This window comes from Phyllobates terribilis, unplaced genomic scaffold, assembly GCF_046119375.1.
Source record: "Phyllobates terribilis strain yellow unplaced genomic scaffold, ASM4611937v1 Scaffold_1__5_contigs__length_1240528914, whole genome shotgun sequence".
NCBI classification, from domain to species: Eukaryota; Metazoa; Chordata; class Amphibia; order Anura; family Dendrobatidae; genus Phyllobates; species Phyllobates terribilis.
In genome coordinates, this window is record NW_027362761.1 from 1,202,758,626 (window position 1) to 1,202,784,931 (window position 26,306).

Here is a 26,306-nt window from a genome sequence, read left to right on the forward strand (position 1 = left end):
CCAGGAATGAGTTAACAAGATAATTTTATTTAAACATATAAAGAAAAAAAGTTGGACACATCTGGTAAGTTTAATATTATATTTGACTTAATTACATATTTTAAGTAACTCCAATAGTTATATAATGTGTGGGATGTTGTTTTCTCTATCACAGATGAAAATCATCATTGTCCCGTTGCAGGTGCTGTATTATTGAATTCTACGAAGAATAGATTACTCATTGACTGATTTAATTTGATAAAATAACTGCAATTTCATAATTTCTTGTCATCCAGTAATGACAACTGTAATCATCCTGTGCCTTTCTCTTTATGTGACTTTGGCAATTTCTGCAAAATGTGAGCTGAGAATGAATAAAGCAGTAGAAGAATATGAATATTATCAGCATGGGGACATTATCATCGGAGGAATATTCACTGTTAATTTAAACATGGATGAGCTTCTAAAAAACACAAAACTTACATTACTGTTTTGCAACGGGTAAGTCAAAATGAAAAATTGCTTTCATATTTGAGTGAAAAATGATCAAGAAAATTATTTTTTTTCTATGTTTAAAAATAATTGATTGGCAGAATGATTTGAACAATTTATTAATGCAAACTCAAGTTTTGCTTAGCAGAAATATACAGGTAGAGAAGTTGTTTAGGCCATGAAAAAAAACATGTTTGCTTTCATATATATTGCAGCTCAGCCCAAAAAAAATATAAATACGATTTCTAAAACATTTTTCATAGTATCTCTGTATTATGTAGTGTTACTAACAATGATTTAATATACCTTAATATACCATTTTCTTGCAATTTTTTTTTTACATTTTTGTCTGTTTATATCGCTCACTTTTGTTAGTTGTTTTTCTTTTGTTTTCTTATTTTTTTGGCATTTTAACTATTTTGCTGAAAGTATTTTTTTTATGTGAATTATTCATAACTGAAAATGTCTTTCTGTCAACCAGGATAAATTAAGTCACAGCAAAGTAAATGTTGTAAAAACAAAGCCCAACAAACAATGGTAGAATTGCTTGTTTTTTCCATATCACCCCACTTAGAATTTTTTTTACCAGTTTCTCAGTACTATACATGGTAAAATGAATGATGTCATATCTTTTTTTTTATTTTTAAACCAATTAATGACTTTTCGAAGAAAGGAAGGAGAAAAGCAAAATATGAAATTTTATTACTATGGCAATAAGTTTTGAACACATTTGACCTTGTAATTTTTCTAATGACATCTGTGTAACTGTAATGTAAACCCTAAGAAATATTAATACAATATTAAGAAAAATGATATAATCCTTGTATTTTCACACATTACTACTACATTTTTATTAAATCATGTACAATTGGAAAAAAAAATCTGTTGAATTTCAAAGTGTCACAGACGCCTGCCTATTATAATGTATTATTTAATCCGATATGAAACATGATGTCATTATTCTTTAACTGGTAGAAATGTTTTGCATCTTTTCAGACCTGTTTTTTCCACTTACAAGTTCTTTTTGGATTTTCAATTTGCCATAGAGGAAGTGAATAAAAATCCTTACATTTTACCTAATGTGACTTTAGGATACCATGTGTCTGATTCTTGTAACAGTGCTAAATATGCTGTGAAAAGTACAATACAAATATTATCAGGACCAGAAGCTAACGTACCTAACTATAACTGCAAGAAAGAAGGTAACATTGCAAGTTTTATTGGAGATATGTTATCAGTAACATCTGTACCGATGGCAGAACTTCTGAATCTCTATGGATATACACAGGTAAGAAACCAGCAGCCAACAATTAGAAATGAGCAGACTGCTTTGCACCAGTCCATAGTCCATGGTCCAGGATCTCAGGTTTTGTTCATCATTAGCTGATCTGACGAGATGTCACCTGTGCGCCGCACACCACAAAAATAATTTTTGTCAGGTCAGCTAATAATAACCTGAGCCTGGGATCCTGAAGAGTAAGGAAATTCATTTAGCTTCTGTCTACAGCCTGAGACTACTGACTTGGACCATGTATTAAGGTCATGCGAAACAAAACAGTCATGAGAACCAAACTAAACTAAGAATTTATCTTTTTAGAGAAATCTGTTTTCTTCTCTGCCAGAATTGATCAGTCATTATCAAAATTCTCAATTCAGAGATAAAATCTGTGTTCAGTGATGACTCTCCCATTACTGAGATAGGAGATGGCAATTGCTACTGATAAGATTCTATCTAGATAGGATTAAAGATCTAGAGACAGAGCTCCTCCCTCACCCTCCTCGTCCCATCTACATAGAAGCTTATCAGTAGCAGCAGCAGCCATCTCCTATCTCAGTAATGGGAAAGTCTACACTGAATACAGATTTTACCTCTGAAATGAGAATTTTGATAATGACTGATCAATTCTGGCAGAGAAAAAAGCAGATCTTTTTGTTAAGATCTATTACAATGTGTCTTATTTTCATGTGTACTATTGATTCATGAAATAGTAATTAAAATGACTGTTACACTGACTGACTGGTTAAGCCATCGGAGAGATAATTTTCTCTACCACAATGACATCATGGTTATTACAAAGTATTTATTACTAGAGAAAGGTAAAAACTCATGAAGCAGATGCTAACCACGTAAAATTAGGGGAACATTTCCTTCCTGACTGCAAACATGACATACAAAATTGATCCACAGATTTTTTATTGCTACCTCCAGAAATCTAGTATTTAAACTGTAATGTTAGATTTTTAATTTTGTAACTTATTAAATGAATACAACAATTTGTTGCAAAGAGATCCATAGCTACAAAGCTATTACAAAGACTATATGAATGTAATAAAACTAGAACTTTCTTTCCTTGACTCTTGCGAGATGACTCAGTATCCTCATTTCAGGCCTCAGTGTAAAGACATCATTAGAAAGATCTCTTCCTTGTACAGATGAGTAAATAAATTTAAATGGAATTGAATTCTACAAAAATCCACATTTGTGAAAAATGCGGGTATTTGTAATTCACTTCTACAAGGATTCAGCAAAATGGCCATCATATGTGCCATTACGGGCCATCAAAATGTTAAACAATCGTTATATTCAACTTACTGCTCATCTGTTTAACCCTAAAGCTACTAACCGCCACTTGTTCAGTCCTTGCCGCATCTTCTGATTCTCGATCACTCACAATGGGATATTTGGACATCACCCACTGTGCTGGACTTTTGGGTGTTATACTGTGGAGGGTTCTGCGCAGGCATGCAAGAGGTCAACGACATCACGACATTACAACATGTGCTGGTGACTTCTCATGTGCTTTGCAGAACTGGACCCAACACAAGTAAAGAGGGATCAGAAGATGCTCCAAGGACCAGACAAGTGGCGGAAATTAGCCGAGGTGCCAGAGAGAGAGCAGAGGATGAGTATAACAATTAATTTATTTTTTTACACATTACATTTCTTATACTCTGTGGTCTAGAAAGACCCTAGAGATTTATAAAGGACATTAAATTTGTCGGGAAGAAAACACGAATAGACAAATTCTAATTTTGTCTGATCCTCTCATCTCTACTGTCCTATCTTTTTAAATTTTTGATCAGTGTAATTAGGATGACCCCAATGTGTATTTTCTCCAAACTAAGCAGCCCCAAGGATTAGTACTACAATCTGCCTATTCCTTTATAACCTAGGTTGGACATGTATGCACTCACTCTGGTTCAGCTTTGTGCTGTCGTTCTTAAGCCTTGTTTCCATTTATCCTACCATCCAGCCTTTTTTTCCCTCCAGCACAGTATGGCAAAAAGAGGTGAGAAGCATTGATGAGGGTATGATACTACCATTGTGTACATCATCATCTAATAGTAGAATATTAATAAAATAAAAAAGAGAATAGGGATGGCTATAAACCATGTTATATGCAAAGAGGAAATTGATAAAAATTACACTGAAAAAAATGCTTTGGGGAGAACATCTGACAACTAATGGCCATAGTAGGTTTAATGCTCATTGTGTGTCTGTTTTAACAATTATTTTAAGAGTTATCACTATTACACAGGGCCATCTCTAATCTCTACTGGGGACAACTACTTTAAAGAAATGATTTGGCTTTTGTCAAATTATTTTTTTATTGAAATAACTTTATAAATTTGAACAGAATTATTTTTTTTCCCAGATCAGTTATGGAGCTACAGATCCGATGCTCAGTGACAGAGCTATGTACCCATATCTTTTCCGTGCAGCACATAATGACAATGTCTACTTCTCTGCTGTTTTAACATTATTGAAGCATTTTTCATGGAATTGGGTTGGAATTGTAACGAGTGCAGATGACAGTGGAGACAAAGAGAGTCAAACTCTCTCCTCAATCCTTAATAGTCATGGCGTCTGCGTAGAGTTTATTGCTAGAATAATTTCTTTAAGAGTTATTTATGGTGATTTAAAAAGTCAAAACATGCAAGTTATGAATGAGAAAAACAAGAAAATAATCTCAAAATCATCCTCTAATATTATTCTTATTTGTGGAACGATTTCTTTCTATATGGCTGACAGCTTCCGTTTGCCAGATTATGTTTTGAAAACAAAAACTTTCATCCTTCCTCCCAGCTGGTTTACCACTTATGAAATGGTGGCTCTATCTTTTCCAGCATTTAACTGTAGTTTGGGATTTGTATACAACATGGGTTCTCATAATGAGTATAACAGCAGTGAAGAACTGGAAGAACTGAGGATAACTCCATATAAAATAGACAACATGAAGCAATTTATGAAAAATGTCCATCCTTTAAATTATCCAGATGATAAGATGCTTGAAGATTTATGGATGACACAATACAGATGCCTGTCAAGGAATAAACTGAAAAACAGCATATTTGAGATATTATATGATAAAAAACTGCGCAAATGTTCAGGAGACGAGGATTTAACAGAATTTTCATATGCATTGTTCAATATTGGCTCACCCATTGTATATGATGCATTACTCACCATGGCTTATGCACTTGATGCTATGCTTCTTTCACTGGGAAAAGATTTTTATAGGGATAAATTTAAAAATCATGAATACAGAAATAAGGTAAACGAATAATAGAAATGGGAAATTAGTTAATCTGAGGCAAAGTGAATTTGTCTTGCATTTTATTGAAATTTTAATTCTCTAGACTTCGAATGTTTCGCAATTTGCTTCACATCAATTTAGCAAAACGGTGGCCTGGCAGCAGCTCTTTTACTGCATTGGAGTGTGCAAAATGGTGAAATAAAACCTCTCTGCTTACATTTGTCATTGCTGCAGCCCAACGAGAGTGCTCCATGCCTCTTTTGTGCATTCTACAATCTGCACTCAGCCGTGGACTTCTGCTGTTGAGCAGTTCTCAAACATCACAGCGCTCATTATCATGGGTGACACACATCATGATATTAAGTTATCGTGATGTTTGCATTCAACTCAGCACAAGGAGAGAGTTAAATTTCCCTGCAAAATTCAAGACAATTTGAATCTCAGTAGAATCACTCATTCTCACATTATTAATGACCATTAGGATCTAAAGTGCAAAACAAAGTAGTAGGGGGGCAGCACTCTATACCGATGATCCCTAATATAGAAAAGTGCAAATTAAGTGGTACCTGCATAAAAGGGGTTGTACACTACCATGACAACCTCTTCTCAATTTGATTGTTAAACAGTGCATGTAAAAGTTTGGGTTTCTTGTCAAAACTAGTGTTATTGTGAACAGCTAAGCAAGTTGAAGTTGAAATGATCTCTAAAAGGCACAAAAGTTAAAGATGACACATTTTCTTCGTATTTCAGGCAAAAAAAATATTTTCTTTTTTTTTTTCATTTTAAAAATTGCAAAAAGAAAAATGGGCAGATGCAAAAGTTTGGGCACCCTTGGAAACTTGTGTGCTCAGATAACTTGACCAAGGTTTCAGACTTTAATTTGCCTGTTAGGGTTGTGGTTTGTTCACTATCAATGTTGGGAAAGGATGCGTGATGCAAATTTCCCAGCTTTATAGAAACCCAGCCTTCTCTAACATTGTAGCAAAAAACAGCAACCATGGATTCTTCTAAGCAGCTGTCCAGCAATCTGAAAATGAAAAAGGTGGAGGCCTACAAAGCAGGAGAAGGCTGTAAGAGAACAGCAAAGCATTTTCAAGATGCACTTTCCTCAGTTCGAAATGTAATTAATAAATGGCAGTTAAAAGGAACAGTGGAGGTCAAGATAAGGTCTGGAAGACCAAGCTAAATTTCAGTGAGAGCTGCTTATAGGATTGCTAAAGAGTAGGGATGGTCAAACTGGATTGGTAATGTTCGTGGTCTATACCGAACACCAAGTGTTCGTGCACTGACCCTGAACACGGACTTCTGAAGGAAGTCCATGCTACTATCCGGGTTCGGCAGCTTGAACAAAGTTTGTTGAAAGGCTGCAGCCAATCAACAAGCTTTGCCAGTTTGGGCACTTCCAGCTCAATCACAGCAATGACAAGTGATTGGCATGGCTGTGATTGGCAGGTGCAAACTGTGTAAAAAAAATAAAAATGACCAGCGGTCCCCTCTATTTGTGCTGACCAGCGCAAGTAAAGCTGACAGCTGCTTGTTATCAAAAATATAGGGGTCCCGCAACATTTTTAAAATTATTTTAATAAATAATTTTAAAAAATGGTGTGGGGGTCCCCCTCATTTTTGACAACCAGCCAAGCTAAAGCAGACAGTAGGGAGCTGGTATTCTTTACCTTGGGAAAAATCCATGAATATTGGTGCTCTCCAGCCTAAAATATCAGCCCGCAGCTGCCCCAGAAAAGGCACATCTGTTAGATGCACCAATTCTGGCGCTTTGCACTACTCTTCCCACTTGCCCTGGTGCGAAGGCTAGTGGGGCAATATTTGTGGGGTTGATGTCAGCTTTCTAATGTCAGCTGACTTGAAGCCTAGGGGTTCATAATGGGGAAGCGTCCGTAAGACATCCCTATTACTAACCCAGTACTGAAAATTAAATAAAGACACACAGAAAAATGTATTTAATTGAAATAAATACACATAAAAAAACCTTTATTTTAAATAAACACTCCCCATCCTCATTTACCCATTTATTACTGTAAAATTCAAAATAATAAAACAGTAAGGGACCCCTCTATTTTTGATAACCAGCCAAGATAAAGCTCGACAGCTGTAGACTGTAGCCCGCAGGTGTTAGCTTTACATGCACTGGATATCAAGAATAGGGGAGATCCCACATTTTTTTTATGTATTACATTTTTACAAACTGCACCAGAGCTTACTGTATTTTTTTTTTTTTAATAAATAAATAATTGAAAAAAATGGCATGGGGCCCCCTTAATTTTCCTAACCGGATGAAGAAAAAACAACAGCTGGGGGCTGGTGTTATTATTCTGGGAAGAGGCCAATATCCATGAAGCTTACCAGGCTATTAATATCAGCTCACAGCTGTCTGCATAGCCTTTACTGGTTAGTAAAGAAGGAATGCCACCCAAAAAATGACGTGGAGTTCCCTCTATTATTACTAACCAGCAAAGGCTAAACAGACAGCTGCAGGCTGATATTAATAGGCTGAAGAGGGGCCTTGGATATAGGACTAAAAATGCAAGCCCTTAACGGCCACAGAAAATGCACATCCATTAGATGCACCAAATCTGGCGATTAGTCTTGACACTTCCCACATGGCCTGCTGTGGTGGCAAGTGGTATAAAAGTTTAGGATTTGATGTTATTTTGTGTCTGGAGACATCAAGCCTAGGGGTTAATAATGGACACACACAAAAAAGTCCTTTAATTGAACAAAACGCACAAAAAAATCCTTTATTTAAAATAAACACTCTCCAATCTCTTTCACCATCCCGCTTCTCTGCCTACTGAAACGATTGCTGCTCACAATTAAAGAGGAGGCTTTGCAGGTGTAGCACGATGAGATGGAGCAAGAAGCTGTAGAGGTTGATGCTACACAGCCCAGCCTCATCTCATCTCAATGCAGATTTGGTGATAATGAGGAGGAGGAGGAACAGGTGCTGGTTTCCTGCACTTCAGACGTACTACCCACACCACATTCATACCATCTGGTCAGCGTGGATGACCTGAAGAGGGGGAATAGGGGGAGGACCATGAGGAGAACCAGCAGAAGGATGAGGAGGAGAACATGGACAGTCGTCGTCTTGGTGTGGACGGGTAAGTCTTGGCGGTTGGCAGTCGGGAACACATGGTTGAGTTTATGTTCCGCTGCCTTTACCGTGACCATCGTGTGGCACACATTTTGGGCAACAGTAATTACTGATTGGTCACACTTATAGACCCACACTACAAGGTGAACTTTCTATTTCTTCTTTCTGTGTTGGAGAGGTCTAATAAAATGTTGCAGTATCATTGTAGAAGGCCCTTGTTGTAGAATTATTAAAAGAATTCCCATCTGACAATGCTGGCAGTAGAGGTCACAATTTCTTGGAGTACAGGCGAGGGAGACATGACCCAGTTTCAGCAGAGGAAGGGGAGCACTGTCAAAGGTGTGGGACAGTTTTCTCAAATCCTCCCAGTGCCCAAGCTCTGATGCGTGGGGTACTCTGACAAGGAGTGAAAAGTCTTGGAAGATGCTGAAGGATTACCTTTGCGACCATACCAGTGTCCTCAGTGATTCCTCTGTGCCTTACATCTATTGGGTATAAAAGCTGACATGAACTGTCTCCCAATGCTTTGGAGGTCCTGGCCTGCACTGCCGCTAACGTTTTGTCAGAGCCAGTGTTTATTGCCTCCGGGGGTATTATAACTGATAGGCACATCTGACTGTCAAGTGAAAATGCTGACAGGCAGACTCTTATCAAAATGAACAAGTCCTGGACTGAGCCAGACTTCTCAACATCACTGGATGATAGCAGCGGAACATAAACTCAAATGCAGTGTTTTTTTGGGGGGGTTTCTATTGCACCCTTTCAATCCGAGACATCTGTATAGCTTCAGGATTTTGCCGATTTTATATTGTCCTCCTCCTTCTCCTTATCCTCATCTTCCACCACCATATCAATAGGGTAACCATCGTGCAACACCCAAAATTTTTTTCAGAGTATTTATGGTACCCATAGGGACTATTTTTAACATTCTATAAAATAAATATGTATACTCTCTAGGAGTAAGTGTTTTTCAGCCCATGCACTTTGTGGGCTGAATGGTGCCCACTAAGTTTTTTCTGTAATTTTATCGCAATATTGATGCGTTTTATTGCCTGTGTTTTTGTCGCGATTTTGCCACATTTTTTGTCACAATTTTGATGCGCTTTTTTAGTGCATTCAATGCACAGAAAATTGATATGCTAAAGATTATTTTCTATGTTGGCTTTTGGTGTGTTTTTCACCAATTGAATGCACTGAAAAAACGCAGGCAAAAACCGCAGGAAAAATGCACAGAGAATTAACATGCTGATGATTATTTTCTGCACCAAATTTTCAAATAAAAAAATACTCAGCGTGTGCATGACACATTTTGGTGAGTTTTTTGCATGCGTTTTTATACAGCAATCAATGGTTTTTGGAGCTAAATAAAGATATTTGAAAAAAGAAACGTGGGACATCACTTTAAGGGTATGTGCACACAATCAGGAGCCGCTGCGGGTTTGACGCTGCGTGCTTATGCAAGGATTTGTAGAACTCCCATGCCCACTATGTGCTCATCTGTGCCTTCAGGTCTCTCGCGAACACGACATGCGGCACGTCTTTCAGGATCGCAGCATGTCAATTTCTCTTGCAGAGTCGTTAGTTTCCGCAAGAGAAATCTGATCCATACAATGTATTGAATGTGGTGAATCTGCATGGTTCAATGAACACATGTGGATTCACGTGCATTCAATAGAACACAGCACTTTGGACGCAGCATAAAGTATACTGCGTCCAAAATGCTGCCTGTCCAGATCGTGTGCACATACCCTAACCCTTGGATTACCGTCGGACTAGGAGTGAGTATTTTCCCTGCATCTGAAACGCGGCATTCTAATGCTGCACTAGTTTTGTCAGTACATGCGGACATTTGAATCGGTCAAAATCTGCAGCGGAGAATTGCATTTCCACTACAGAAATTGACATGCTGTGGGTGAGTTTACACAGAATCAAAAACAAACACAGTAGGCATGGGATTTCTTATAAATTAAATATAATGAAGAATTAAATAAAAAAATGGCGTGGGCTTTAGCCAAATATGTTCACTGGCTATTAATGACAGCTCCCATCAGTTTGCTTAGCCTTCACTGGCTAGATTACAGGAGGACCCCAGAAAAAAATTGACGTACGGTCCCCCTATAAAATTTAACCAGCAAAGGCTAAACAGACAGCTGTGAGCTGCTATTAATAGCCAGGGAAGGGGCCATGGATCCTGGCTCCCTCCGAGGCTAATAGCATCAGCCCTCAGCAGTCCCATATATGGCACATCCATAAGATGTGCCAAATCTGGTGCTTAGCCTCGCTCTTCCCACTGCCGTGTAGCTGTGGCAAGTGGGGTAAAAGGGTTGCGGTTCACGTCAGCCTCGTATTGGCGGCTGACATGAAGCCCAGGTAAGTAATGGAGACGACCCCATTACTAACTATGTAGTAAAGGTTTACGATGCTTTTTCAATAAAGACACAGCCAGAATAAAGTATTTTATTTAAGTAAAATTCCACATTGTTTTAGTAATGTATCTATTACTCACTGAGTCCCCGAAGCCCTTGATCTTCTGTAAAAAAATAAAAAATAAAAAAACAACTATATCCCTCACCTGTCCGCTGTCATGATGTAATCCGAGTGTCCCGTGGTGATCTGTGTCACTTCTACAGAAGGGACATCAGCAATAGTGTTGAGCCACCCCCGTAGTGTTCGAGTTCGATTCGGTTCGTCGAACACCCCTGTGTTCGCCGAACTGTTCGTCGAACTGTTCGTCGAACACCTTCGAACACCGTTAAAACCAATGGCAGGCAAACAAAAACACATAGAAACACATAGAAAACACCTTCAAAGGTGTCCAAAAGCTGACAAACTGCTCAGAAGACACAACTAACACATGGAAAAGTGACAAGTACATATAGTCATGCGAAAAGAAAAGAGGTGGAGGAGTAAAAGGAGGGGGAGACACAGATATAGGCATGTCATGCCCTTCTAAAATCCAAAAAGTGAGAAGCCGACACGGCCAGTCCGTTCCTGCCTGTGCCACCTCTGTGTCGCCGGGTTTGTGCCAGAGCCGCGGTGGACCCTGACGGCCAGGCCCCCTATCCCAATACTGGTGCCTGTCCGCCGGTGGGTCGAGGCCCCCCACGGTGGGGGGGGAGTAACATCTGCAGAAGAAAGACCATCTTCCAGCCAAACTAAGATGTCGACTTCTTTTCGTGGACAATGTGATACGATCCCATTCTTACGGACACGCCCATCGCTACAAATTCTAGATTAGGCACAAAAACAGCAGGTGCTTCAATGGATATCAAGTGCTCCTTCAAGTGGGCTCTCCATCACCTGAATTTCAACATCACAAATACTCCAGTCCTCAGAGGTGTCACCCCAATCGCACTTGCTTCCTCACAGCTCCCAAGTCTCCAGCTGCCCGTCTGAGTATGGGGTAACACAGATGGCTGAGTCTGCCCAGCTGTTTACTCATACTATAGCCTGGGAAACGGAGGTCTGTTCCAGAGCTTCTGTTAATCCAGATGAGGAAATGATCTGATCCGATGCCCAGAATCTTTATAAGTTGGATCCAGGACCAGATGAAGAAGGTTCTGAGCATAATGTAGACCCTTGTTCCCAAACTGTTACTCCTGTTGGTGGAGACAATGATGAAGACGATGATGAGACTCAAATACCTGATTGGAGCGACAACTTGACTTTTCGGTCAGGGCAGGAAGAGGTTGGCTCTGAGGGTGATGGGTGTGATAACACACAGGGTGATGATGACGAGGTTGGAGATCCCACTTACTGTCAACCCACAGTCAGACAGTCGATGAGGTCAGCAGAGGAGGTGGAGGAGGATGTGACTAGCCCTGGGGATGGGGATGACTCGGTACCCGGGCATTTGCCTGGCCTTGGGGATGTCGCGGTGGTCGGCTCCCTGGCCCGTACCCTGGGGTCTCTCTTTAAAAGGGTGGATAATTGTTAATTTTATAAGAGTTCATGACGCCACCTCTGGTATCTGGTGACAAGCACCAGCGCTGCAGCAGTTCACTGAGGCCGGTGATAAGGCAGCTCGATGGTATAGCTCCCCACAGGTGGAGCTATGTCTCAGGGCAGCGTATGCAAGGGGAATACAGGACAGGCGAGACCCAGCTGGGTCAGAGCAAGAACGGGAACGGACACGGTAGTCACTTCAGTACCTTTTACTGGTGGAAATTCAGGCACATCCCGGAGCACTGTAGCGTGAAGGGTGCATATCAGGATCCTCCCCAATGAGCGGGTGTAGGGCCTCCTGTTTCTTGCCTCTGCGTAGTAAGTTTCTGACCTGCCTGGAGCTAGGCCTAACTTTGTCTCTGTCCTGCGCTGGCTGACCTTGTGGTAGGGCCTTCTCTTGGAGTTCACGCTCCCAGTATGCGGGGCCTAAGCGTCTCCTGGCTCTGTTACATATCAGCACCTTAGCGATCCTGGGACTTGTAGTTCTCCAGGGATTCCGGTTATGCCTTACTGGGTCATAGAGATACCGGAAAGCTCGGATCCTGTGTCCGGTAAATGCTTCGGGGTGAGCTGGTTAAGCTCCTCTGCCCCTTATGTACTAACTCGCCACTCGCCTTCGGCCTAATCGGGCCCTCACTAGGCTATACACACTAACGGCAGCTTGCCGCGCTTCACTGATCTTACGGCACCGGCACACCTTAAGCTCTATTTGGGCTCCCTGAATCTAGCAAGCAGGAGCCTCGTGCTCCACTGCTGAACTATTAACTGCGTTCTCTAGACTAGACTGAGCTCCACTGCAGACTGACCTCTCTTAGGCTTCTCTACTGCAGAAACTCTTCAGAGGAACTGAACTGCCTAGCTCCACCTTCCCTATTTATATCCCTAACGGGCTCCCTCTGCTGGTCTGAGGTGGAAGGTGGAGATGTGTGAATGTTTATGGGGGCCTCTTGTGGAGGATTCCATCAATGCACTCTTGTAGGATCTGTGATACCAAGCGCAGCGGGGCATCACAGATGCTATTGACGACGAGGTTAGGTTGCGCCTTCCTATCAGAGACGGAGTACTGGAAGCACGTCAACAACTGCATCCTCAACCACAACTCTGCCTCTGACCACAAGTCGTAATGGCTCTTCAGGTCACATGGGCTCTAAGCCTTGCATAGCCTGGGCATTTATTCAGATCGATAAGGATGACCCAACTCGTGTTATCTGTAATATTTGTCAGCAAAAGCTAAGTAGAGGCCAAAAAATACATAGTTTGAGTACTTCATGCATGCACCGTCACATGGATATGAAGCATAAGTTGCAGTGGGAAGCTCACTGTGCTACAATGCGGCCTAGCCGGCTGGGCCAACCACCGTCTGCCCCATCTTGTGCATCCGCAGCCTCTTCATCCTCTGTGACTGGGGGGACAGCAGTCACACATGTTTTTGGACGCAGACCTGCCACCTCTTTACCCGCAACAGCCAGTGTGATTGGCAGGTCGTCAGTTCATTGGGAAGTGGAAACACCTGCTAGTGTTGAGCGCTCTCCGACATCGAGAGCACCACCTTTGGATCAAGGCAACCTAACATGTCCGCCTGCATCTTCCTCACAGACCGGCAGTTGCCGGGGACACCCTACTCAACACCGTCTAAGCACAACAGCCAGCCCTCGGTCCCTCAGATGTGGAAAAGTAAAAGACCATTTCCTCCTAGCCATGAGAAAGCAAAGAGGTTGAATTTCACCATCTGCAAGCTGTTGGCTACAGAAATGCTGCCTTTCCACCTGGAGGACACAGAGGATTTTCAAGAACTTATGTCCGTCACAGTGCCCCAGTACCAGATGCCCAGTCGGCAATACTTCTCAAAGAAAGGTGTGCCTGCGCTCCACTAGCATGTCGCACACAACATCACCGCTTCTTTGAGAAACTCTGTGTGTGACAGGGTGCACTTCACCACAGACACTTGGACGAGAAGGCATGGACAGGGGCGTTACATGTCGCTGACTGGGCACTGGGTAACTATGGTGACAGCACGACAAGGGGCTGCTGTCCAAGTCTTACCGTCCCCACGAGTTGTGTGTTAATCCTCTTTATCTCGAACTTCCTCCACTGCTTCTGCCTCCTCAACCTCCTCTCGGTCCTCCACCTGCACCCAAAGCCTGTCTGGTAATGCCACCTGCTTTCTAACTGCGCAGAAGGAATCCTGCACACCTCCTTACTATGCTGGCAGCAGGGCTCAACGCATCAGTGTTTACTTTGAAATGTCTGGGAAATGTGAGTCACACAGCTGAGGAGTTTTGGTCAGCTCTGGAGACCCAGTTTCATGAAAGGTTGTCTCCACTGGACCTGCAACCAGGGAAGGCCATGTGCGACAATGCTGCAAACCTGGGTGCGGCACTTCGCCGGGGCAATGTCACACACGTGCCTTGTATGGCTCACGTGTTGAACCTGGTTGTCCTGCAATTTTTAGCCCACTATCCCGGACTAGATGGCCTTCTGCAGAGTGCACGGTCGCTGTGTGCTCACTTCCGCCGTTCGCATCCCGCAGTTCAACGACTTACATCTCTACAAAAGTCGTTGAGCCTGCCAGTTCACCAGCTGAAATGCGATGTGCCGACACGGTGGAATTCAACTCTGCACATGTTGCAGCGACTGTGGCAGCACCGACAAGCCCTGGTGCAATACGTTCTGACGTATAGCCTGGGCCAACGAGATCCAGAGGTGGGGCAAATCACACTGGAGGAGTGGTCTCAGATCAGGGTCCTATGCACCCTTCTGCACAGTCTTGAAATGGCGACGAAGATGTTTAGTGCTGACGATGCCATTATCAGCATGACTATTACGGTGATTTACATGCTGGAGCACATGTTAAACAGAATTCGGAGTCAGGTGGTGGGACAAGAGGAGGTGGAGGAAGTAGAGGAGGAGTCGTATGCGGAAGAGATAACATCTCCAAGGTCCAGACGGTTGGCAGCACCAAGGCGGCAGGCATGGGAGGGTGGGGGAGAGGGATTAACCAGGGCGCATGGTAGCAGCCAAACTGTTGAGGAAGGTGCAGGAGCCGAGGAAGAAGTGGAGGACGAACTGGCAATGGGCATGGAAGACTCATCAGATGAGGGAGACCTTGATCACATTTCTGTTGTGCGAGGTTGGAGGGAGAGGGCAGAGGAAGGAAGCATGATTCTTTCTTCGCTACCAACACAACAAGGACTTGGTCCTTCTGGATGCGCAAGACACTTGAGTGCCTTCTTGCTGCACTACCTGCAACATGACCCCGGATTATCAGAATTCGAAGTAATCCAGACTACTGGGTTGCCACACTCTTAGATCCCCGGTACAAAAGTATATTTGCCGAAATAATTCCTGCCATAAAAAGGTATTGACGAATGCAGGAGTATCTGTTGCAGAATCTTACATGTGCTTTTCCACAAAACACCAGTGGTGCACGTAGTGAATCTCACAGTTCTAACTTGCCAACAGTGGGACTGTCGAGTCTTCATCACTCAAACAGTAACAGTAACACAGTATCTGCTGGTAACAGCAATTTTGTGGAATCGTTTCACCACTTTTTTAGACCATCCTTTGCAAGGCCACAGGAGACAAGAAGTCTGACAGATAGTCAATGCCTAGAGAGGATGGTACAGGAGAATCTCCAAGTGAACATCGAAGTCATGACTGTGTCACTGGACCCTTGCTCATTTTGGTATTCCAATCTTGAAAAATCGCCGGAGCTCGCCACTCACGCCTTGGAGATCTTGTCATGCCATGCAGCCAGCGTTCTCTCTGAACGTGTGTTCAGCGCTGCTGGTGGTGTGCTGACAGATAAGCGCATGCGGCTGTCCACTGAGAATGTAGACAGACTCACGTTCATAAAGATGATCAAATCATGGATTCGCAAGGACATTTCTACCCCTGTGTCATCCTTGGGAGACTAAAATCTTCTGATTTGGTAAAATCACCTCACCAACCGTTTTAAGCAACAGTGGGGCAATTGATGCCACTTAACCCTAGAACGCATGACCATAAAAATCTACACTTTCACATACCTGGGGCCCTTTAGGCCCGTGTGCAAATAACATGGAATAACTCAAACTCAAATGACAAACAACTATATACATGAAGAATACCTAGAGTTTCAAAATTGTAACTAAAGTAATCTTGCAGAAAATAGAAAACAATTAACTGGGCGGGCCTGCAAGGCCACAGGTATGCGTTCTAGGGTTAAGTGATGTCTGTGCCACAATTTTGGGAGTCCCCTTGCTGTGTCTTACGTGACTTGGCATCGTCAATTCCAGGTGGGTTGGGTCGCACCCCCCCCTTTTAACTGTAAGAAACTACATACACTATGGCTTGGGGTAACACAGATGGTTGAGTCTGAAGAGCTGTTTACTCAGAGGTCTGCTCCAAATCTTCAGTGTCTGCTAGTCAGCATAGAATTTTTAACTGCATCTAGCCTAGGCAATACTTTGGGCGCAGTAGCCCAGCTGCGAAGCAAGCTGCACCGCCTGTGTATCTAATAAGAATTTTTAAATTAATCTAGCCTAGGCAGACTGTGGGGACCCCCAACCAAACCCAGATGCTCAGCCCCCCTACCGCCCCCCTTTCATGGACAACCCAATAATGTAACTCTTACAACTGGATGGGTGAGGATCGGTCACAGCTTTATTAACTCTTTATACTCATTCCATTAGAAAGGCATTTTATTTCTAAAATAATTCAGCTTGTTGCAGCATGCCCTGGGTCCCCACTCCGGCAAGTTGGCCAACAAGTGTAACTCTCCAACATGTCATTTCTATTTCCAGGCCACGGAGGTTCCAGCGTACTCGTATGCAGGACTCTGACCCCCACCCATCACTCTTAACGCTTGTTCCACTCCATCCTGGAGTCCTGACAGGAATATGTCCAGTCCAATATCTATTAAGTGAACACCGTCGGGCCTTATGAGGCCTGCTTTATCTCCTTCCAGTTGTCGGTGTCGTATCACTACACCGCCTCTGTCTCTTCTAAATTTTGCCATCCGAATATTTATTACCCGCCTTGTCCATTCGATGGCCGTGATATCTCGGGCACCTTGCCATACCGCTATCGGCACAATCTCTGACCATACTATAGCTAATTTTGTGAAAAATTCTCTGAAGCGCTCAGTGTCTAGTTTCATTATTGCCATTAGTTATGCGCTCTTGTGATGACCTAGGTTGTTTCCCCCGGCCTGTATAACTAAGATGACCGAACCTCTTGCCTCTCTCCCTACCTTGATTACCTCCATTAGTACCTGTGGCCATAGCAGGCCTCTAATACCTCTCCAGTTGAAATATGTGTTATGAAACTCTAATTTCCTCCCGCCTGGGCGGACTTTCGCCCTTTTTTGTGCCCAATATATATACGAGTGGCCTATCACTCACACTGTTGGCTTAGCGTCACCTGTAAAAGAAACAAACCACGTTAGGATAACAAGTCCGGTCTTATGTATCTCGCCAAACATGTGGATCGCCATCTCCCTATCCTCTGAACTTCCGTTTCTGAGAGTTCTGCTCTTGCTGCTTCCGTGGCCGCACCTATGCGGAATGACTGTGTCCCGTAATCTTTGGGGTGGTTCCCTGCCGATGTTATGCATTTATTAAATTTAGCTTGGAACAGGTATCTTGATAATGGCGTTCCATCAATGTGTGATACGAAGAAATTACTTTGTGAACTGATGGTTAGATATGTTTTTACTATTGTTACCCGACTCAGTGTACCGTTTGTGGGTTGTAGAAGTACCCAAGTACCCCTGCCCGCTGGAACCGTTTTCGATTGGTGTATGCGTACACGTATTGCATTATTGGCTATGACTACTTCCTGGTGTAATAAGCGTCCACTGGTGGTAATTTTGGATTGAGGGACTAATTCGCTTATACATAGCGCCCCGAAGAAGGCGATCACAAATGCAGTAGACATTAGTGTTGCTTCAAATTGTGAGTGTCCTGTTAATGGTGTTAGGGATAAGATGTGAGAAATCAGTTTTAGTGACACGGGACGTCTACATTCCTGACTTGGCTGACCCCTTTTCCACCCTTTTATGGATTGTCTGATGATGAATCTTTGTCACATCTCCCCAATTCAGTAGTTGGAAGTGAAATGCTACTCCGGTCAGACACCGCTGCGCTGACGCCCCTGATATGCCCCTCATCATTAGCTGGTGGAGAAATTCTATGGTGACTTGTGATCTGGCTTGTTCACACTGGTCAACCCATCTGCCTGCTACTAGTCGTGTCCACTCTTCCCATGCCTTACCGTATGCTTGCCACGTTGACGGGGCAACTGACGCTCTGATTAATGGCATCAACTATTCGCCACTAGATCCCATAGGGAGGGTGGGCAACTGTTGCCCGATGGGTGGGCGTTGTGGAAGAGCTCTGTGAAAATCTGCCAATTGAATTGTTATAAAGCGTTAGCAGCAGCTTTATACCCCTCAGCATAGTGGCTAGCGCGGACCCATACATTGTGTTTTAGGCACAAGAATACTAGCCTGCGTAGTAGGCCTAGCACTGGGAGAGACGATGATGCCATCTTATTAATGCAGTGTGCTAGGCTGGTGTTTTGTGTTATGAAGCGTATATTTTTGTTAGCCAGGCGCGCGCCCCATATTTCTATTGCTACCACTATTGTGAAAAATTATTTTTAGGGCTAGATGCAGCTAAAAATTATTATTAATTTCAAAGCTGGTGGAGCTTGGTATAGATGGCCTAATACAATGAGTCCCACACACTGCTAGAAGCCCAAATATTTTTTCAGAGGTAGATGCAGATAAAAATTATTTTTAATTTGCAACCTGATGGAGGTCAGTATAGATGGACTAATAGAGAAAGTCCCACACACTGCTAGAAGGCCAAATATTTTTTCAGAGCTAGATGCAGATAAATATTATATTCAATTTGCAACCTGATGGAGGTCAGTATAGATGGACTAATAGAGAAAGTCCCACACACTGCTAGAAGGCCAAATATTTTTTCAGAGCTAGATGCAGATAAAAATTATATTCATTTGCAACCTGATGGAGGTCAGTATAGATGGACTAATAGAACAAGTTCCACACACAGCTAGAAGCCCAAATATTTTTTCAGAGGTACTGTAGATGCAGATAAAAATTATTTTTAATTTGCAACCTGATGGAGGTCAGTATAAATGGACTAATACAACAAGTCCCACACACAGCTAGAAGCCCAATATTTTTTCAGAGCTAGATGCAGACAAAAAATTATTTTGAATTTGCATCCTGATGGAGGTCAGTATATATGGACTAATAGAGAAAGTCCCACACACTGCTAGAAGGCCCAATATTTTTTCAGAGGTATATGCAGAAAAAAATATATTCAGTTTGCAACCTGATGGAGGTCTGTATAGAGGGATTAATAGAACAAGTCCCACACACAGCTAGAAGCCCAATATTTTTTCAGAGGTAGATGCAGAAAAAAATATATTCAGTTTGCAACCTGATGGAGGTCTGTATAGATGGATTAATAGAACAAGTCCCACACACAGCTAGAAGCCCAATATTTTTTCAGAGGTAGATGCAGAAAAAAATATATTCAGTTTGCAACCTGATGGAGGTCTGTATAGATGGATTAATAGAACAAGTCCCACACACAGCTAGAAGCCCAATATTTTTTCAGAGGTAGATGCAGAAAAAAATATATTCAGTTTGCAACCTGATGGAGGTCTGTATAGATGGATTAATAGAACAAGTCCCACACACAGCTAGAAGCCCAATATTTTTTCAGAGGTAGATGCAAAAAAAAATATATTCAGTTTGCAACCTGATGGAGGTCTGTATAGATGGATTAATAGAACAAGTCCCACACACAGCTAGAAGCCCAATATTTTTTCAGAGGTAGACGCAGAAAAAAATATATTCAGTTTGCAACCTGATGGAGGTCTGTATAGATGGATTAATAGAACAAGTCCCACACACAGCTAGAAGCCCAATATTTTTTCAGAGGTAGATGCAAAAAAAATATATTCAGTTTGCAACCTGATGGAGGTCTGTATAGATGGATTAATAGAACAAGTCCCACACACAGCTAGAAGCCCAATATTTTTTCAGAGGTAGACGCAGAAAAAAATATATTCAGTTTGCAACCTGATGGAGGTCTGTATAGATGCTTTAATAGAACAAGTCCCACACACAGCTAGAAGCCCAATATTTTTTCAGAGGTAGATGCAAAAAAAATATATTCAGTTTGCAACCTGATGGAGGTCTGTATAGATGGATTAATAGAACAAATCCCACACACAGCTAGAAGCCCAATATTTTTTCAGAGGTAGACGCAGAAAATAATATATTCAGTTTGCAACCTGATGGAGGTCTGTATAGATGGATTAATAGAACAAGTCCCACACACAGCTAGAAGCCCAATATTTTTTCAGAGGTAGATGCAGAAAAAAAGATATTCAGTTTGCAACCTGATGGAGGTCTGTATAGATGGATTAATAGAATAAGTCCCACACACAGCTAGAAGCCCAATATTTTTTCAGAGGTAGATGCAGAAAAAAATATATTCAGTTTGCAACCTGATGGAGGTCAGTATAGATGGACTAATAGAACAAGTCCCACACACAGCTAGAAGCCCAATATTTTTTCAGAGGTAGATGCAAAAAAAAATATATTCAGTTTGCAACCTGATGGAGGTCTGTATAGATGGATTAATAGAACAAGTCCCACACACAGCTAGAAGCCCAATATTTTTTCAGAGGTAGATGCAGAAAAAAATATATTCAGTTTGCAACCTGATGGAGGTCTGTATAGATGGATTAATAGAACAAGTCCCACACACAGCTAGAAGCCCAATATTTTTTCAGATGTAGATGCAGAAAAAAATATATTCAGTTTGCAACCTGATGGAGGTCAGTATAGATGGACTAATAGAACAAGTCCCACACACAGCTAGAAGCCCAATATTTTTTCAGAGGTAGATGCAGAAAAAAATATATTCAGTTTGCAACCTGATGGAGGTCTGTATAGATGGATTAATAGAACAAGTCCCACACACAGCTAGAAGCCCAAATATTTTTTCAGAGGTAGATGCAGATAAAAATTATTTTTAATTTGAAACCTGATGGAGGTCAGTATAGATGTACTAATAGAGAAAGTCCCACACACTGCTAGAAGGCCAAATATTTTTTCAGAGGTAGATGCAGAAAAAAATAGATTCAGTTTGCAACCTGATGGAGGTCTGTATAGATGGATTAATAGAACAAGTCCCACACACAGCTAGAAGCCCAATATTTTTTCAAAGCTAGATGCAGACAAAAAATTATTTTGAATTTGCAACCTGATGGAGGTCAGTATAGATGGACTAATAGAGAAAGTCCCACACACTGCTAGAAGGCCAAATATTTTTTCAGAGCTAGATGCAGAAAAAAATTATATTCAGTTTGCAACCTGATGGAGGTCAGTATAGATGGACTAATAGAGAAAGTCCCACACACTGCTAGAAGGCCACATATTTTTTCAGAGGTAGATGCAGAAAAAAATATATTCAGTTTGCAACCCGATGGAGGTCTGTATAGATGGATTAATAGAACAAGTCCCACACACAGCTAGAAGCCCAATATTTTTTCAGAGGTAGATGCAGAAAAAAATATATTCAGTTTTCAACCTGATGGAGGTCTGTATAGATGGATTAATAGAACAAGTCCCACACACAGCTAGAAGCCCAAATATTTTTTCAGAGGTAGATGCAGTTAAAAATTATTTTTAATTTGCAACCTGATGGAGGTCAGTATAGATGGACTAATAGAGAAAGTCCCATACACTGCTAGAAGGCCAAATATTTTTTCAGAGCTAGATGCACATAAAAATTATATTCAATTTGCAACCTGATGGAGGTCAGTATAGATGGACTAATAGAGAAAGTCCCACACACTGCTAGAAGGCCAAATATTTTTTCAGAGCTAGATGCAGATAAAAATTATATTCAGTTTGCAACCTGATGGAGGTCAGTATAGATGGACTAATAGAACAAGTCCCACACACAGCTAGAAGGCCAAATATTTTTTCAGAGGTACTGTAGATGCAGATAAAAATTATTTTTAATTTGCAACCTGATGGAGGTCAGTATAAATGGACTAATACAACAAGTCCCACACACAGCTAGAAGCCCAATATTTTTTCAGAGCTAGATGCAGACAAAAAATTATTTTGAATTTGCATCCTGATGGAGGTCAGTATAGATGGACTAATAGAGAAAGTCCCACACACTGCTAGAAGGCCCAATATTTTTTCAGAGGTAGATGCAGAAAAAAATATATTCAGTTTGCAACCTGATGGAGGTCAGTATAGATGGACTAATACAACAAGTCACACACACAGCTAGAAGCCCAATATTTTTTCAGAGGTAGATGCAGAAAAAAATATATTCAGTTTGCAACCTGATGGAGGTCTGTATAGATGGATTAATAGAAGAAGTCCCACACACAGCTAGAAGCCCAATATTTTTTCAGAGGTAGATGCAGAAAAAAATATATTCAGTTTGCAACCTGATGGAGGTCTGTATAGATGGATTAATAGAAGAAGTCCCACACACAGCTAGAAGCCCAATATTTTTTCAGAGGTAGATGCAGAAAAAATATATTCAGTTTGCAACCTGATGGAGGTCAGTATAGATGGACTAATAGAACAAGTCCCACACACAGCTAGAAGCCCAATATTTTTTCAGAGGTAGATGCAAAAAAAAATATATTCAGTTTGCAACCTGATGGAGGTCTGTATAGATGGATAAATAGAACAAGTCCCACACACAGCTAGAAGCCCAATATTTTTTCAGAGGTAGATGCAGAAAAAAATATATTCAGTTTGCAACCTGATGGAGGTCTGTATAGATGGATTAATAGAACAAGTCCCACACACAGCTAGAAGCCCAATATTTTTTCAGAGGTAGATGCAGAAAAAAATATATTCAGTTTGCAACCTGATGGAGGTCTGTATAGATGGATCAATAGAACAAGTCCCACACACAGCTAGAAGCCCAATATTTTTTCAGAGGTAGATGCAGAAAAAAATATATTCAGTTTGCAACCTGATGGAGGTCAGTATAGATGGACTAATAGAACAAGTCCCACACACAGCTAGAAGCCCAATATTTTTTCAGAGGTAGATGCAAAAAAAAATATATTCAGTTTGCAACCTGATGGAGGTCTGTATAGATGGATTAATAGAACAAGTCCCACACACAGCTAGAAGCCCAATATTTTTTCAGAGCTAGATGCAGACAAAAAATTATTTTGAATTTGCATCCTGATGGAGGTCAGTATAGATGGACTAATAGAGAAAGTCCCACACACTGCTAGAAGGCCCAATATTTTTTCAGAGGTAGATGCAGAAAAAAATATATTCAGTTTGCAACCTGATGGAGGTCAGTATAGATGGACTAATACAACAAGTCACACACACAGCTAGAAGCCCAATATTTTTTCAGAGGTAGATGCAGAAAAAAATATATTCAGTTTTCAACCTGATGGAGGTCTGTATAGATGGATTAATAGAAGAAGTCCCACACACAGCTAGAAGCCCAATATTTTTTCAGAGGTAGATGCAGAAAAAAATATATTCAGTTTGCAACCTGATGGAGGTCAGTATAGATGGACTAATAGAACAAGTCCCACACACAGCTAGAAGCCCAATATTTTTTCAGAGGTAGATGCAAAAAAAAATATATTCAGTTTGCAACCTGATGGAGATCTGTATAGATGGATTAATAGAACAAGTCCCACACACAGCTAGAAGCCCAATATTTTTTCAGAGGTAGATGCAGAAAAAAATATATTCAGTTTGCAACCTGATGGAGGTCTGTATAGATGGATTAATAGAACAAGTCCCACACACAGCTAGAAGCCCAATATTTTTTCAGAGGTAGATGCAGAAAAAAATATATTCAGTTTGCAACCTGATGGAGGTCTGTATAGATGGATCAATAGAACAAGTCCCACACACAGCTAGAAGCCCAATATTTTTTCAGAGGTAGATGCAGAAAAAAATATATTCAGTTTGCAACCTGATGGATGTCAGTATAGATGGACTAATAGAACAAGTCCCACACACAGCTAGAAGCCCAATATTTTTTCAGAGGTAGATGCAGAAAAAAATATATTCAGTTTGCAACCTGATGGAGGTCTGTATAGATGGATCAATAGAACAAGTCCCACACACAGCTAGAAGCCCAATATTTTTTCAGAGGTAGATGCAGAAAAAAATATATTCAGTTTGCAACCTGATGGAGGTCAGTATAGATGGACTAATAGAACAAGTCCCACACACAGATAGAAGCCCAATATTTTTTCAGAGGTAGATGCAGAAAAAAATATATTCAGTTTGCAACCTGATGGAGGTCAGTATAGATGGACTAATAGAACAAGTCCCACACACAGCTAGAAGCCCAATATTTTTTCAGAGGTAGATGCAGAAAAAATATATTCAGTTTGCAACCTGATGGAGGTCTGTATAGATGGATTAATAGAACAAATCCCACACACAGCTAGAAGCCCAAATATTTTTTCAGAGGTAGATGCAGATAAATATTATTTTTAATTTGAAACCTGATGGAGGTCAGTATAGATGTACTAATAGAGAAAGTCCCACACACTGCTAGAAGGCCAAATATTTTTTCAGAGCTAGATGCAGATAAAAATTATATTCAATTTGCAACTTGATGGAGGTCAGTATAGATGGACTAATAGAACAAGTCCCACACACAGCTAGAAGCCCAAATATTTTTTCAGAGGTAGATGCAGATAAAAATTATTTTTAATTTGCAACCTGATGGAGGTCAGTATAGATGGACTAATAGAGAAAGTCCCACACAATGCTAGTAGGCCAAATATTTTTTCAGAGCTAGATGCAGATAAAAATTATATTCAATTTGCAACCTGATGGAGGTCAGTATAGATGGACTAATAGAACAAGTCCCACACACAGCTAGAAGCCCAAATATTTTTTCAGAGGTACTGTAGATGCAGATAAAAATTATTTTTAATTTGCAACCTGATGGAGGTCAGTATAGATGGACTAATAGAGAAAGTCCCACACAATGCTAGTAGGCCAAATATTTTTTCAGAGCTAGATGCAGATAAAAATTATATTCAATTTGCAACCTGATGGAGGTCTGTATAGATGGATTAATAGAACAAGTCCCACACACAGCTAGAAGCCCAATATTTTTTCAGAGGTAGATGCAGAAAAAAATATATTCAGTTTGCAACCTGATGGAGGTCTGTATAGATGGATCAATAGAACAAGTCCCACACACAGCTAGAAGCCCAATATTTTTTCAGAGGTAGATGCAGAAAAAAATATATTCAGTTTGCAACCTGATGGATGTCAGTATAGATGGACTAATAGAACAAGTCCCACACACAGCTAGAAGCCCAATATTTTTTCAGAGGTAGATGCAGAAAAAAATATATTCAGTTTGCAACCTGATGGAGGTCTGTATAGATGGATCAATAGAACAAGTCCCACACACAGCTAGAAGCCCAATATTTTTTCAGAGGTAGATGCAGAAAAAAATATATTCAGTTTGCAACCTGATGGAGGTCAGTATAGATGGACTAATAGAACAAGTCCCACACACAGCTAGAAGCCCAATATTTTTTCAGAGGTAGATGCAGAAAAAAATATATTCAGTTTGCAACCTGATGGAGGTCAGTATAGATGGACTAATAGAACAAGTCCCACACACAGCTAGAAGCCCAATATTTTTTCAGAGGTAGATGCAGAAAAAATATATTCAGTTTGCAACCTGATGGAGGTCTGTATAGATGGATTAATAGAACAAATCCCACACACAGCTAGAAGCCCAAATATTTTTTCAGAGGTAGATGCAGATAAATATTATTTTTAATTTGAAACCTGATGGAGGTCAGTATAGATGTACTAATAGAGAAAGTCCCACACACTGCTAGAAGGCCAAATATTTTTTCAGAGCTAGATGCAGATAAAAATTATATTCAATTTGCAACTTGATGGAGGTCAGTATAGATGGACTAATAGAACAAGTCCCACACACAGCTAGAAGCCCAAATATTTTTTCAGAGGTAGATGCAGATAAAAATTATTTTTAATTTGCAACCTGATGGAGGTCAGTATAGATGGACTAATAGAGAAAGTCCCACACAATGCTAGTAGGCCAAATATTTTTTCAGAGCTAGATGCAGATAAAAATTATATTCAATTTGCAACCTGATGGAGGTCAGTATAGATGGACTAATAGAACAAGTCCCAC

The 26,306-nt window shown here is 41.0% G+C and overlaps 1 protein-coding gene across 1 annotated transcript in view; it reads left to right on the top strand.

Moving 5' to 3' along the window:
* Positions 1 to 277: 277 nt before the first annotated feature.
* The window catches only part of LOC141220433 (vomeronasal type-2 receptor 26-like), a 73,232-nt gene continuing 47,203 nt past the window's right edge, over positions 278 to 26,306 (top strand). The window contains exons 1-4 of the mRNA XM_073666375.1: positions 278 to 480; positions 1,468 to 1,759; positions 4,128 to 5,027; positions 5,113 to 5,202. Coding sequence (XP_073522476.1) covers positions 278 to 480; positions 1,468 to 1,759; positions 4,128 to 5,027; positions 5,113 to 5,202 — 1,485 coding nt within the window. The remainder of the gene's footprint in view (positions 481 to 1,467; positions 1,760 to 4,127; positions 5,028 to 5,112; positions 5,203 to 26,306) is intronic.